The 15,576-nt window shown below is 39.3% G+C and overlaps 1 protein-coding gene across 1 annotated transcript in view; it reads right to left on the bottom strand.

Annotated features, from left to right (window-relative positions):
- Positions 1 to 13,224, bottom strand: part of LOC136858663 (trypsin-1) — a 33,690-nt gene extending 20,466 nt beyond the window's left edge. The window contains exons 1-4 of the mRNA XM_067138377.2: positions 12,772 to 13,224; positions 8,967 to 9,061; positions 362 to 450; positions 130 to 268 (exon numbers count right to left, since the gene is read on the bottom strand). Of these exons, the coding sequence (XP_066994478.2) occupies positions 130 to 268; positions 362 to 450; positions 8,967 to 9,061; positions 12,772 to 12,817 (369 nt within the window). The 5' untranslated portion in view covers positions 12,818 to 13,224. The remainder of the gene's footprint in view (positions 1 to 129; positions 269 to 361; positions 451 to 8,966; positions 9,062 to 12,771) is intronic.
- Positions 13,225 to 15,576: the final 2,352 nt, after the last annotated feature.

The following is a 15,576-nucleotide window of genomic DNA, read 5'->3' as shown; positions in this document are numbered from 1 at the left end:
AAGACAGTTATAACTTATATTGAGGAACAAAATAAAATTCTAAAAAATTACTAGCACAAATGTTTGAAGTATTCTGTACGGAAAGTGAGTAGGTTAATTTCTGGGTAATGTACTCATGGGTGAACTTACCTTCAGAAGACAGATGTCATAACCGATGGTGTAATATTCGTATTGCTCGTGGATAATGATATCTGTTACTTGGTACACCTCACCACCCTTCCCTGATGTGCTGCTGCCGGCTCGAAGACTTACTTCATCTGCAGACATACTGTCAGTATGGACACATAAATATTACATGAGACTTGATTTTGAATGTAAAGCTTGATTATGAGTGTTAATAATAAAGAAATAATCTCCTTACTCATCAGAACAATGAGCTGCTGTTATGGCCCAGTCTTCGCCGATGATGGAGGCTCCACACGAGTGACGGCCGCGGTACTGGAACGACAGCTGTGGAAAGAAAACAATTATGAAATTAGAAAATCTTTAATCCAACAGAATATTGATTCAAAAAGTAACTATACTTTATTTCACTGATCAAAAGAAAAACAAGCCTGGTGTCAGATCTTTGCATTGCAGCGACATCTGTCACTATAATTGTTCAGTCAATCAATACTGATCTGCATTTAGGGCAATCGCCCAGGTGGCAGATTCCCTATCTGTTGTTTTCCTAGACTTTTCCTAAATGATTTCAAAGAAATTGGAAATTTATTGAACATCTCCCTTGGTAAGTTATTCCAATCCCTAACTCCCCTTCCTATAAATGAATATTTGCCCCAGTTTGTCCTCTTGAATTCCAACTGTATCTTCATATTGTGATCTTTCCTACTTTTATAAACGCCACTCAAACTTATTTGTCTACTAATGTCATTCCGCGCCATCTCTCCGCTGACAGCTCGGAACATACCACTCAGTCGAGCAGCTCTTCTTCTTTCTCTCAATTCTTCCCAGCCAAAACTTGGCAACATTTTTGTAACGCTACTCTTTCGTCGGAAATCACCCAGAACAAATCGAGCTGCTTTTCTTTGGATTTTTTCCAGTTCTTGAATCAGGTAATCCCGGTGAGGGTCCCATACACTGGAAAAAATACTCAAGTTGGGGTCTTACCAGAGACTTATATGCCCTCTCCTTTACATCCTTACTACAACCCCTAAACACCCTCATAACCATGTGAAGAGATCTGTACCCTTTATTTACAATCCCATTTGTGTGATTACCCCAATGAAGATCTTTCCTTATATTAACACCTAGATACTTACAATGATCCCCAAAAGGAACTTTCACACCATCAACGCAGTAATTAAAACTGAGAGCAATTTTCCTATTTGTGAAACTCACAACCTGACTTTTAACCCCGTTTATCAACGTACCATTGCCTGCTGTCCATTTCACAACATTTTCGAGGTCACGTTGCAGTTGCTCACAATTTTGTAACTTATTGATTACTCTATAGAGAATAACATCATCCGCAAAAAAACTTTACCTCCGATTCCACTCCTTTACTCATATCATTTATATATATACGAAAATATAAAGGTCCGCTAATACTGCCTTGAGGAATTCCCCTCTTAATTATTACATGGTCAGATAAAGCTTCACCTACTCTAATTCTCCGAGATCTATTTTCTAGAAATATAGCAACCCATTCAGTCATTCTGTTATCTAATCCAATTGCACTCATTTTTGCCAGTAGTCTCCCATGATCCACCCTGTCAAATGCTTTAGACAGGTCAATCGCGATACAGTCCATTTGACTTCCAGAATCCAAGATATCTGCTATATCTTGCTGGAATCCTACAAGTTGAGCTTCAGTGGAATAACCTTTCCTAAAACCGAACTGCCTTCTATCGAACCGGTTATTAATTTCACAAGCATGTCTAATATAATTTGAAAAAATGCCTTCCCAAAGCTTACATACAATGCATGTCAAAATTACTGGCCTGTAATTTTCAGCTTTATGTCTATCGCCCTTTCCTTTATACACAGGGGCTACTATAGCAACTCTCCATTCATCTGGTATAGCTCCTCCGACCAAACAATAATCAAATAAGTACTTCAGATATGGTACTATATCTCAACCCATTGTCTTTAGTATATCCCCAGAAATCTTATCAATTCCAGCCGCTTTTCTAGTTTTCAACTTTTGTATCTTATTGTAAATGTCATTGTTATCATATGTAAATTTCAATATTTCTTTGACCTTAGTCTCCTCCTCTATCTCGACATTATCCTTGTAACCAACAATCTTTACATACTGCTGACTGAATTCTTCTGCCTTTTGAAGATCCTCACGTACACACTCCCCTTGTTCACTAATTATTCCTGGAATGTCCTTCTTGGAACCTGTTTCTTCCTTAAAATACCTATACATACCCTTCCATGTTTCACTAAAATTTGTATGACTTCCAATTATGCTTGGCATCATGTTATCCTTAGTTGCCTTCTTTTCTAGATTCAATTTTCTGGTAAGTTCCTTCAATTTCTCCTTACTTCCACGGCCATTTCTAACTCTTATTTCTTTCCAGTCTGCACCTCCTTCTTAGTCTCTTTATTTCTCTGTTATAATAAGGTGGGTCTTTACAATTCTTTACCACCCTTAAAGGTACAAACCTGCTTTCGCATTCCTCAACAATTTCTTTAAACCCATCCCAGAGTCTGTTTTTCGTTTTTATTTACCGTTTTCCACCGATCATAGTTACTTTTTAGAAACTGCCTCATGCCTGCTTTATCAGCCATTTGGTACTGCCTAATAGTCCTACTTTTAAGACCTTCCTTTCTATCACATTTATTTTTAACTACGACAAAATCAGCTTCATGATCACTAATACCTTCTATTACTTCAGTTTCCCCATAGAGCTCATCTGGTTTTATCATCACCACATCCAGTTGAATTACGTCATAAACATTACTTCATTGTTGACCGCACAGACGAAGTGAAAAGTTTCCTGAAAGATCACTGCTTTAAAAATAGAATTTTCATGTTGCCGAAAATTAGCATTCATTAAAAAGTAATTTCTTGTGATTTAAAATAATTTGCAAACTTCCCTTCAGTATCACTAAATGCAGGAAGATCAATTTTTCAACGAGAAAAGATGAAATACATTTCACGTACACAATATTAATGGTACCGAACAGGAACAAGTAAATGAAATTAATGATTTAGGAATAATATTAACTAGTGATATAAATTTTATAAAACATACCGGAACCTTGGGTTTGTAATTAGAAATGTTTATGGTAATGCAATAGGACTCTATTTCGTTTGTATTTTGCATTAGTTCCTTCAAATTTACAATACGCCTCTATTGTTTAGAATCCAGCGAAAAAGTTACACAGAGATCTGATTGAAAGGAAAGTTCTTGAAATACGTTTATTTCAGAGAAAGCGGAGAATATCTTAAATATTTATCTTATTACAAAATTACTGAAAAATTTGGGTTTGAAAGGGTAGATACCAGAAGGAAATGTCAATTGATGATGTCTCTCCATAAGCTTCTTAATAATGACATACAGTAGATGATAAAGAACTATCTTGTCAACTTCTATTTTACGCACCTAGAAAACTGGCAGGTAAATTTAGGAACTTGTTTTTCTTGGCAAGAGTTAATACAAACTAACATTTAAATCCACCTCTATATATAACGGTGTCATTGTATAATAAATTACATCCTCTTAATGTTGATTTATTTCAAGATAAAAAATCTGATTTCTTGAAATCTTGTAGGTATTTATAACAGGTAGTTGATTAAATTAAGGGTGCAATGTTGTCTACTTTCATATAATCATTATTGTGCTCGTTATTTTATTAATGTAACTGTTACGTAATAGATTAACCCATTTTTAATTATTTATAAGTTTTCAAGGTTTTTTCTTTTTGTTTACTTTTTCTTTGTTTTTATTTGTGCGCATAATAATACTAGGCGTTAAGACGAATTATTGCAATTAGATGAATGTATATTTGCATTCAATAAATAAATTAAATAATTCATAAATTAATTAAATGATGCTTATTGTGTAAATATTGCAATTAGATGAATGTATATTTGCATTCAATAAATAAATTAAACAATTAATTAATTAATTAAATGATGCTTATTGTGTAAAGGAGCCTAACATAAATAAGTAATTAAATAAATAAGTCTTATCTCTATTCCAAACTTCTCGGAAACCTCTGTGCAGTGTTATTTCATTAAGAAACAAGGATGCTTCCGACCTTCACTATAATTTCCTATCAACAAGCATATGGTGAAATAATAAATTTATTCTTCCCGAAATGACTGAGGTCGCCAAACCAACAAACAATATCATACCAATTTAACACCTAATCGAATTACAACACAGAATAAAAATAATTATTATATTGATAATATAGAGATAAAAATACTTGGTCACAAAGAAGCAGATTCAGGAGTAGTTACTAAGTTTAGTTCAGGCTTGGTTGTTTCTTCTAACAGAAAATTTTGCGACAAGCTTGAACATTTCCAAACGTTTCCTTAAGTATAATAAGTTTGACTCTGGAAGAGCAGCGTTCACGTTCCTTATCCCGAGCGCCTGCTTTCGATTCCAGTCTCATACATCTACGTTTTGAGACTGAGTTCACTCAACTTCACAAAAATTTGTTAGATATAAGAGGCGCGAGTTAGGTTCATGGACCGTATGAGCCATCAATTTTGGGGAAGTTCTTCCCTAAAATTGTATGAAGTAAACAGACACCATCAAAATTTCTCCGATTTGAATTGTGATTGCAAATTCAGCGAAGCACAGCAGAGAACATAAGGCTCGATCGATTTACTCGGAAGAAACTTGATTCATTTTTAAAACGAAAATACAAGATTATCCCTTCTTTAGAAGGGACTAAGTAGTTGAGGTGATAAAGACGTGATTGATTCTCCCATAAGGAGGTTTGTTGTATTCGCTGTCATGAAGTCGAAAAATTTACAAACGAGAGCTCCACGCCTTGAAAGGGGCATGCCTATGAGGTTCATTCAGTGCCATGAGTACCGGTTAATTCCCGGGGGCACATACAGCCACTTAAAGGGTTAACCACTCTATTCTACGAACAGTGGAAGCCTTTCTTCCACTCTTTCAGGTCCCTTCATCGCTTTTACGGTGAGAGCTTCTCCCAGTTGCTTAGGCACTATACTGAGATTCAGCCCCGCAATGCAGCTAGGTACTCTTCTCTAGACTACGCTTTACAAGGACACTAAATATCAAATATAAAATGGAAATGTCCAAATTTTATAATCAGTCCAGAGTACTTGGAGTCACTTGGTGCAGAAGTCTCAGATCACGGTTAAAAGCTAGAAATGGGCACTCTTTAACAATATGTTTCATTGTCTGCTCCTCCACTCCACATTCGCAATCAGCAGATGAAATTCCATTTCTTCAACATGTAACCCCACCTCCCTTGACCTGTTCTAATTCGGTTCAGCTTGGACCAGGTTTGACGCGGCAGTTGGAATCCTTCAGCCATCTTTGTTAGATCTTGAACCAAGTGAGCGTTGTTGGGTGGATGTTCATGCCAACGTTGTCGCCCCTCGGAGGTCACATCGCAAGAACTAAAATTTTAAAATCAGTCCAGTTTGCTTTGGGTGATTTCAGACGAGTTGTTGGTGGGTCTTGTAGGGCATCGTACAACGGAGAGTTCTTGTGAGAAGAGATCTTCTTGAGCAAGTTTACCTTAGCTGCTTTCCTTCTTCGAACTTGCGGGGCTGTATTAGCTAAGGCAGGTAACCACTGAATGGGAGTAGATCTGACAGTACCAGTGATAACTCTAATGGCTAAACGTTGTTTTGCCATACTGGAGCACAGTATTCACCAGCATAATAAACAAGAGCGAGTGCAGCAGTGGGTAGGGTATTGGCGCCCGCACCCCAGCTACTTCCGGCAATCTTGCAGAGTAGATGCACTATGGAGCCAAATTTCTTAGATAACATAATACACCGTTGTTTGGATGTCAAGGACCGAAACAGGGTGATTCCTAGATATATTGGATTGTAGTTATGCGATACTTTGGTTCCGTCGAAAGTCACATGTAGCTTCTTTTGGGCTTCCTTATTATTTATATGGAATGCAGTAACCTTAGTTTTATTTGGGTTAGGTTGAATGCTCTATTTATGGAAGTAGTCACTCAATTTCGTCATTGAACTTGTCAGTACATTCTCACAGTGCATAAGATCTGCACTCTGGAAGATTAACGCTAGGTCATCTGCATAATGGATTTTCAATGAGTCTGTGTCTGGCACGTCATTGAAATACAAGTTTTAAAAAATGGGGGCCAAAACTGATCCCTAAGGTAGGCCGTTATTTAGGGTCCTCCATCTTCTAGACTGTCCATTCAGAAACATATTAAAGCGTCTTGCGGGGCAGTATTAGCTAAGGCAGGTAACCACTGAGTGTGAGTAGATCTGACAGTACCAGAGATAACTCTAATAGCTTCATTAAGCCTACATCAATCTTGGTTGTGTGAACTTTGTTTTGCCATACTGGAGCACAGTATTCACCAGCAGAATAAACAAGAGCGTGTGCAGCAGTGGATAGGATATTGGCGTCCGCACCCCAGAGAACATGTTGTTCTTTAGAACCGCCAGCTTTTAACATGGGATGATTTCAATAAATTTCGCCATCAAGCCACCCCTCCAGACAGTATCATAAGCTGCTGTAAGGGCCACAAAAACTGCAGCTGATCGGAAACCTTGTTGAAATCCAGCTTCAAATAGAGTTTTCAAGGATAAAACCTGGTCGCAGCAGCTCCGATGTTTCCTAATCCCACCTTGGTCAACAGGGATGATTTGATCAATGGCCTCTTCAATGCGATTTAGAATAAGTCTTTCTAGTGGCTTATAGGTCATGCTGAATAGCGATACTGGTCGGTAGTGAGAAGCATCGGTTTCGTCTTTGCCTGGTTTCAGGATGGCGATTACCTTAGCCTGCTTGAAAAGCTTTGGTATTCTTCCAGTTCGTAGAATTTCGTTGAAGAATTCACTGAGCCACAATTTTGTTTTCGGTCCAATGGCTTTGAGAAACTCTGGATATACGCCATCAAAGCCAACAGCTTCATTTACCTTTAGCATATTCAAGGCTATATCAAGTTCCTCAATACCGAAGTCACCTGAGTAGTCAGGATGTGGTGTTAGATTGGATGTCTTTATGTACAATTCATTTTTCACGATTCGTGTATGTGTCCTGTCAGTTTTAGTTTTCGAATTCTTCATTAGTCTGGATGGAACGGCATTGGCATTCACACGTGGGACTGTGCTTGACAGCCTTGGATCTGTACTAAGTTTTCTTATAACGTTCCAGGCTTTGCTACTAGAATGTGTAAAGTTAAGTTCCGACACTGTTTCATGCTAATTTTCTCTTCTATTCTTATTGAAAGCTCTCAAAAGTTCATCATCTCTTGTATCATCGTGAGGTTCTTGATATTTAGCATATAACTCATTGCGTTCTTGAGACTATCATGGAAAATATTCCTCCCGAAACCCACGTGGAATATATGTTTTGGCATTAACTTTAACAGCGTGCACAAATCGTTCAATACTGGATGGAATTGGGGAAATCCACTGAATAGTGTAATCAAGACCTTTCTGAAACAGTTCCCAGTTCGCAAATTGAAAATTCCATCGAGGTTGTGAGATGGAGGTGACTAGTGGAATTTCTGTACCATAATGAATAAAGACCTGTCTATGTTGGCTGTGTGGGAAAGACTTGATGAAATTTCGTGTGTCATGGCATTATTTCCATATTTAGATATGATGCACAGATCAGGAGTATAATCCTTTAACCATCTACCAGATCGGAACGTTCCTGGACCTTTAGCGTTGTACACAAGCTGAAGATTGTACAGATCCATCCATTCATTTAGAATTGCTTAATTGCCGTCTTCATTCTGATATCCCCATACATGACTATGGCTGTTGAAATAACCGGCATACACTACTGGGTGGCTGAAGGATCTTACAGAAGGATTTGGTCAACTGACTGGAGGAGGTTTGTAAATATTTGCCGGCGATCTCAGCGAGACGGGACATGACATATGTAGCAATACCATATTGTTCATCATTTATGGCTCCAGCCAGACCATAACGATATATCCTTCCTCTTCTGTAAAAATATGTGTCATCCTTGGTGTGAGTCTCCTGAATGGCTATTACATATACAGTAGTCTCTAGCATCAGGCGTGAGAGATATTGACTCTTAGCAGGTGAAATCGATTCGATGTTCAAGTGACATATCCGTAAATTGTTACCAATGGAAACTGATGATTGTCCCGTGCTTGGTTTGTCCTGAAAAGGACTATTCGTAGATAAGTTCTCTTGCATACTTGTCGCTGTGTAGCAGCACGTTCGAGAAAGAATTAGCCAGTTAAACCATTGCCCAGGGAACGCCCGATTGCAGTAACACAATCTTCGGGGTTTACATCCTCAAGGCTGACGGTACTAGATATAACCATACAGTCCCTCAAATTTACGCCTACACCATCCACTGGCAGGTAGTATAGGGGGTAGCGTACATGACTCTTACCCGGAGGTCCCAGATTCAATATCTGGCCAGTCCAGGGATTTCATTTCTGAACTGGAGGCTGGAATAGGGTTCGTTCAGAATTTTGAAAACGTCAGCGGAGCTTTCGACACGAGAAGCAGTGGACCCGGTCCATAACATCAAGCAATATGACTGAGTATATCAACGCGTTGTTGAAGTACCTGTACGACAACTGGATGGGCAGCAGCTGTCTTGTAAGGCCAAGGGAGATAACAGGCTGTAGGTCACGGATTTGTCTCACTCGATTTTCCTTCTGCTCCTACAGGGCCATTTATGGCCTGTTTGTAGATGGATTTGGTGGTTATCTTTTAATAAAATATGCAATAGTACGTAACTCAATCAATTAATGCAATCTGTTATAACAGTACATGGTAGGCTACGTATGAAACTGTTACAGTTTCAGTAACACGTTATACAATTACGTACCTGGTAAGGAAAGTCCTTAATGTCGGCATCAGTGCCTCCTACGATGCGGCCGCCTCCTCGAAGGTCAGACCTTCTCAGTGCTCGTGGAGTTGCCTCTGTGGGAACGATAGATGAAGTCTTAATTTAATATGCTCATCTTACATACAACTAGCGGAACTATTTTTCTCTCACGAATGTTTGTAAACGAAACATGCTTGGCAAGAAAAATCTTAGGTAAAAGCTTAAAAATTATCGTGGTCTATATACAATAAAAATGTCTATCGATCAAAATAAAATTAAAACATCCCAAGACATTGGTTCAACCACAGGTGATATACGGAAGCGGATAATTAGCATGAACATTTCGGAATTGTATGAATGTGTGTGATAGTTGAGGTTGGTATTGTTTGCTATGTGGAGAGGTGAATGGTATGCTGTGGGCAATAAACCTGTTCATTGGGGAAAAGATATTGCCGTCTGATCATCTTATAATGTATATTTGTGCATTAGGGAATAAAAGCATGTTCATGACTTTGACGAATTAAAAGTGCGGTATTACGCACTACTACACAAAAAAACATTACGTGATGACCAAGCAGCACTTCCCCTCCCCTCTCCATCGAACAGAGTTATTGCCTACAGCTTTCTCTTTCCCTCTTAAATAACAACCACGACCGGAGCAAGGGATCTGACTTCAGTCCAAACGTAGTCGCTTGAGGTAACGGACGATTAACAGCTTAGGTTGAGTGCAGAAAACTTTCCCAAAGTCACTAAAGTGAAAATGAAGGACTATTATATCCATAATTTGCCTCGTTTGTTCATAACATCGCCAATTAATAATCATTGACAAGTTCACGCAACTTAATATTGCAGGCTACATGATTTGAATTGATTTGATAGAATCTGAAGATGTTCTTGTAGAACAAAACACGTCATTCTCGATTTATTTGTGAGTGTATTTTTTACAGGTATGTTATAAAGTGTATGCTTAGTGTTTTCGATACAGCGAAAAGCTTTAAAGTTAAATTAATGTAGATAACCTTGTATTTTCACCTCCATGTTTTTATTATTTGATCGGTGGCTGCCTATGTTACACGATTAATTCTGACTGAAGGAACATAAAATCTACTCTAATGAGAACTAAGACCTAAGGAAGACCACGCAGGATGTAAATCTTCAGTAATATCAACATGGTTGGCAGTCCGCCTTATTGTCTGAATGGTCAGCGTAGTGGTCGTCAGTTCAGAAAGCCGTACATTCGATTTCCGGAGGGGTCGGGGATTTTAACTGCTTATGGTTAATTCCTCTGGCTAGAGTACTGGATGTTTGTGTTTGTTTTAATGCACGTATCTTCATTTACAAGCATTATAGCCCTTTCAGGCCGAGTACGCACAATTGTGCGGGTTCGTATTTTGTTTATCCCTGACCGTATTTGATGTTTTTTCGGCGCTAGACCGGACTGCAGTGATTGTGCGGGACACGTGGCGTCTATTTCAATTGTTTTTAGTATGCGCTTGACCGCCAGGGCGAAGGAAGAAGAGTTTAAAAAGCACAGTTGATCGGCGAGATGGCGAGAAGCAGTAGTGCCAAAATTAAGTATTTATTTATTGCGTTTATATTAATCTAAAAGCTTTACTGAATACCGGAATATATTCAATGAAGTGTGTACATTCGTTAGTGAACGTAAATTTTGAAGATACATCATCGTATGTGATACAACGAGGTTTTGAATTTTGATACGCACAATTGTGTGGGTCCTTTTTTTCGGATGTTAGTTTTTATTTTGTAAAATAAACTATCAATATGTGTATTGAGGAGCATTTTAGTCAGTTTTTGACATACAAACAAAAATTCACGCCTCCAGTTTTCTTTCAGGTCTGAAAGGGATAACAACCACCACAGAAAGAAGCAATAGTGAGTACATAGCATTATGGTCAGGAAAGACCACCGGTCGCAGAACTGGTCAAAATCCACACTGCTTGCAGACCTCATGAAATTAGCGAAGAAGGTCAGAAAGAGGAAAATCAATTTGGTGGCAGACACAAGATGCCTTCAAGTCAGTATATATTTTAATCTAGTTAGTTTTACCTTCCTTATTGATGTCTACACTCATGTTTCAATAATACATTTACAAATATAGAAATTCAATTGTAATGTCAGGTTACGTGAATGTTCAATACCTCTTTCAACAGTAACGTGGAGTGAATGACCTTCTTAATGCTAAATATTATTAATGATAATCGTATGGCTTCAGGTACCATGTGAAAAATATTTAATTTGACTCCATATGGCTGCCTGCTCGTCCATTTCGACGTTCCCTTTCATTCTATGCCTACTAAATATCAGAATAAACCTAATCTCTATCGGTCATCTATGGCTGAGTTTTAATGAATTTTGTCGGGTAAACACCAAATGTACCACCGGAGATCTTTTACATGTCGAATGGACTTCTTTTCTCCCTTCAAATATCCCAGTTGCGCTGCCGGAGACCAACACCCAACCACTGATACTCAGAGGGATTTTTCGTAATGTTAAATCTGAGCTATTTAGACCATTGTATATTAAGAAGGAAAGTAAACTAATATATTTTATTTCGTTTAGTATTCTGCTGGAACTGAAAAGATTGTGAATGTCGTGTCCTTCAGCGTTCAGTCTGTGAAACTGTATATTAATCTCTGTACGCCACTCATTCTCTTTATCCTAAACCAGTTCTCTAGTCTTGTTCTTCTGTCTAATATCTTCATCGCGCAAACTTGCTACTTCTTTCCGTTCGCAGAGGCTGATCTGTACCATTAAAAAAAATCTCCCAAATACCCATGCATTCCTAACAGTTTTTCTGCATTCAAACTCAGTGATGATATGGTATATTGTGGATATGATGCACTATGTTCTATAACAATGAAATGTTTGAAAGGAAAAGGAAAGTTCTCTGTGCATAACCAACACCTGTTGGTATTTCTTAACGGATGCAGTATTTTTCATCGGTCTCCTGGTACAGGTCAGAGCAAAATGTAGCTTCCACAAAAGTATCAGTCTCATCCATGGCTGAGACATTATGTAAGCTGATGAGGTATGGGTGGTGCTGAGTAATGACATTCGGAGCACAGTTGGTGTGTCTGGATGTTACGACAGATGCCACTCATAGGGCAGATCGTGCTCAGCAGTATTTTCTGGACCAGTGAAGAAAGCAACGGTAACTACCTCGCTCTTCATTCTACCCAATGTGCGGTTTCCGTATAACCACACCTATTTCGCGGTGCTATTTGAAGATCCAGTCAACATTCAGTCTGATGAACTTACTAACTAACTGACAAACTAACAAGCAGATAAACAGAAAGACGTAGAGAAAATAACCTGGGTAAAAAGTACATACAGTGCCCATCTGACTCCTTAGAGAACAGTACCCGTAATATTAAAAGAAGCTTTTGGACAGATAGGGCTGAAGGGAGAAGCATTGCACATGTCATTGCATGGTGTTGCCACATTCCTGCATTCCTTCCTCCTTCCCCTCGCTTCCGGATCATTTGTTTGTTCGTTCAGACCGCTGTGTTCTCTTGTATATAACTAAGGCGTGAGAGGTTTGACAACTCCAAACTACCCGAGCCGGAGAACAGGATCATCTCCATGGCAACCGCAGTGGGTACGCCCACGCTTGCATGGCAACTATACATCTTACTCCCGTCTCTCTACCCAGGCAGGCAGTAAACGGACCTCTCTCTAATAACTGTCAGAATACATCTTTCAATATAAGATTATAGAACCATTAATATCATTACTGACGATAACTATCAACTCCTTCTATGCGGCATGTTAAGATTGAACTTACCCAAGCAGCACACCAGGGCAGCAGCGATGACAAGAATGCGAAACATGTTGGTATGTTTCGACCAGTGACAGGCAATCAATTTATACTTTGCGCTATCTCAGTTGTCTCAAGTACCTCCATGATTGTCGTATCTGCCGAATAGTTCATTTGGCTGGGTCCAAAACGCCCATTCGTTAAGTATATGAAATGACATCTTCAAGGTTACAAAATGATTAATGGCCTGTCAGAATGGATTGGACATGAATACACTTCTTTTAATTACGTTAAATATCCAAAAGAATTAGTGATGAGCAAGGTTATTTTGAAATATTCGTACAAATATTTGCGCAACTCTACTGTCACTATTAATCAGAGCATGTAGATTCTGGGATGATATTTTACTTTATCTCTAATCATACGATTCATATCTTGATCGCCATTTGAAAAAAGTTTACGTCCACAGTTCCAATAAATAACACAGGGGAAAACCAGTCTAGAACTCAGTGTCGACATATAGTATTGACAGACATACCAAGGCAACTAATAATAATAATTATTATTTCGTGTGGCTATTTCTAACCGAGTGCAGCCCTTGTAAGACCCTCCGATGAGGCTGGGTGGCATCTTCCATGTGTAGGCAACTGCGTGTTATTGTGATGGAGGATAGGGTTATGTGTGGTGTGTGAGTTGCGGGGATGTTGGGGACAGCACAAACACCCAGACCCCGGGGCAATGGAATTAACCAATGAAGGTTAAAATCGCCAACCCGATCGCGAATCGAACCTGGGACCCCTGTGACCAAAGGCCAACACGCTAACCATTTAGCCATGGAGCCGGACACCAAGGCAACTGAAATTCACGGACATACAGGATAAATTTTTATTTTAATGGTCTTAACTGTGTCTTTTAGGAGTGATTGAATGCGATGTGGGGTAATTAGAGGCACTCGGAAGAGATTAGTTAAGTCGGGATTTGAAGAGGGACTAATTTTAAGGTTTATTGAAGAGACAGTGGGTGAAAATGGAGGCGAGGACTTGTGTACCTAGTTGTCTGGAGTAATGTGGCTTTATTTCCATCTTGTAGAATAGTGTTGGCTACTGAATGCATGATTCGAAGCAGTGTATCGATTCATTCAAGTGTCCGAGTGAATCGATTCACAGGAACGGCGAGCTCACGGCACACGATTCAGCTTACTGCCAGCGAGCCGAGCTTCCGCTGCAGCAAGACAGTTAATCATGGCACACAGAAAGAATCTACGCAAGCACGGCTCAGTGAGACACAACACACACACGGTTCATTATCGGTACACTGGACATTAGCGGGGAGCCGAACTTCCCCTGAAGAAATACATACAGAGCCATGGTACACTGAAAGAATCGTATGCTATAATGGACTCTCGATCTCATTTCATTTGAAAATAATACCCACTGTCCTCTTCTTACAGGGAGGTTTAAATAATAGATGGATTTATTTGCAGTGTTAAGAAGGTAGTCATAACATAATTCTAAAGTAGCTAGTAAGTAGGTAGGCTATCAGGTTATACTATTTATTAGTTTAATGAATCTTAGTATTATAACTTAGTCGACATTTGAAAATTAATTAAACTCGACTTTAGCCTGCCCTATGACTATGAGCCATGCTCATGACCACTTAAAAGTACCTGTTTCATATTGGGAAGAACGGCTCAGTATTCTCTCAGTTCGTATGCCACATCGTTGAACAAAACTTCAATCATATATGGACAGTAACTGAGTAACTTAACCAACAGTATGTTCAATCAGAAAACCAGGGGGCTACTGTACATCTCGGGTAGCCTATACAAAATATGACGATTTAAAAAATCCTCTGCTGATAGAAAAATACATATTTTCAAAAATGACTGAGCGAGTTGGACGTGCGGTTAGTATCGCGTAGCTATACGCTTGCATTCGGGGGATGGTGGGTTCGAATCCCACCGTCGGCAGCCGTTAAGATGGTTTTCCGTAGTTTCCCCATTTTTACACCAGGAAATGCTGGGACTGTACCTTAATTAAGGCCATGGCTGCTATTTTCCGAATCGCAGACCTTCCCATCCTGCGTCGCCAGAAACCTTCGATATACTAGCATTTTTTTTTTATAAGAAAGGACTTCATAGTGTGAATAACAAATGGCAGCAGCGTGCACTGAATGCTGTTGCTGCTGTCTTACCAGTACATGCTACACAGATGCAGTAGGAGCGGTGACTCTAATGTGCCGTGAATCGGATCACTGTATCGATTCAGTAACAAGAACAAAATCAAATGAATCGATTCAGTAAAATGAATCTAATGTCCCATCACTATTGTAGAAAGGTCAGCCACGAAACGCAGTGGCATGTTTGCCAAATCACTGGGCACACTTCGCCTGCTCCTGTGGTATCGAACATTCAGTGTGATATTGATGGCCACCACATCTGTTGCAATTGGTGGCGTTAGTGCATTCAGCAGCGGAGTATTAGATATTTTGGCAATGGTAACACATGGTGACCAGAGGAGGCGATTTGAAGTATGAAGTGGCTTCTTTTAGATGGTTCGGGTTCGATTCCTGGGTGGTGAGATGCTTTGGGTGGTTGAGTGTTCCTGTGGTTTTAGTGAGGTTGTGGGCAGTGTTGGTTTATCTGCTGTTTGTGGGTGAACTGGATTGATGTAGGTCTGTGGTTAGGTTTCTTGTGTGGCGGTGGTTGGTTTTCTTGGTGGTTGGGTTCGGTTCACTTGCTTTGAGTGACCATTTGTTGAGTGATGCAGAGTTTGGTTTGTGTTTTCAATAGTTTCAGTGGGTGGAGGTGGCGGTATCTGAGTGCTTATGGAT

The sequence above is a fragment of the Anabrus simplex genome, chromosome 1 (genome assembly GCF_040414725.1).
Source record: "Anabrus simplex isolate iqAnaSimp1 chromosome 1, ASM4041472v1, whole genome shotgun sequence".
Classification (NCBI taxonomy): Eukaryota; Metazoa; Arthropoda; class Insecta; order Orthoptera; family Tettigoniidae; genus Anabrus; species Anabrus simplex.
This window is presented reverse-complemented; position numbering and strand designations above follow the sequence as displayed.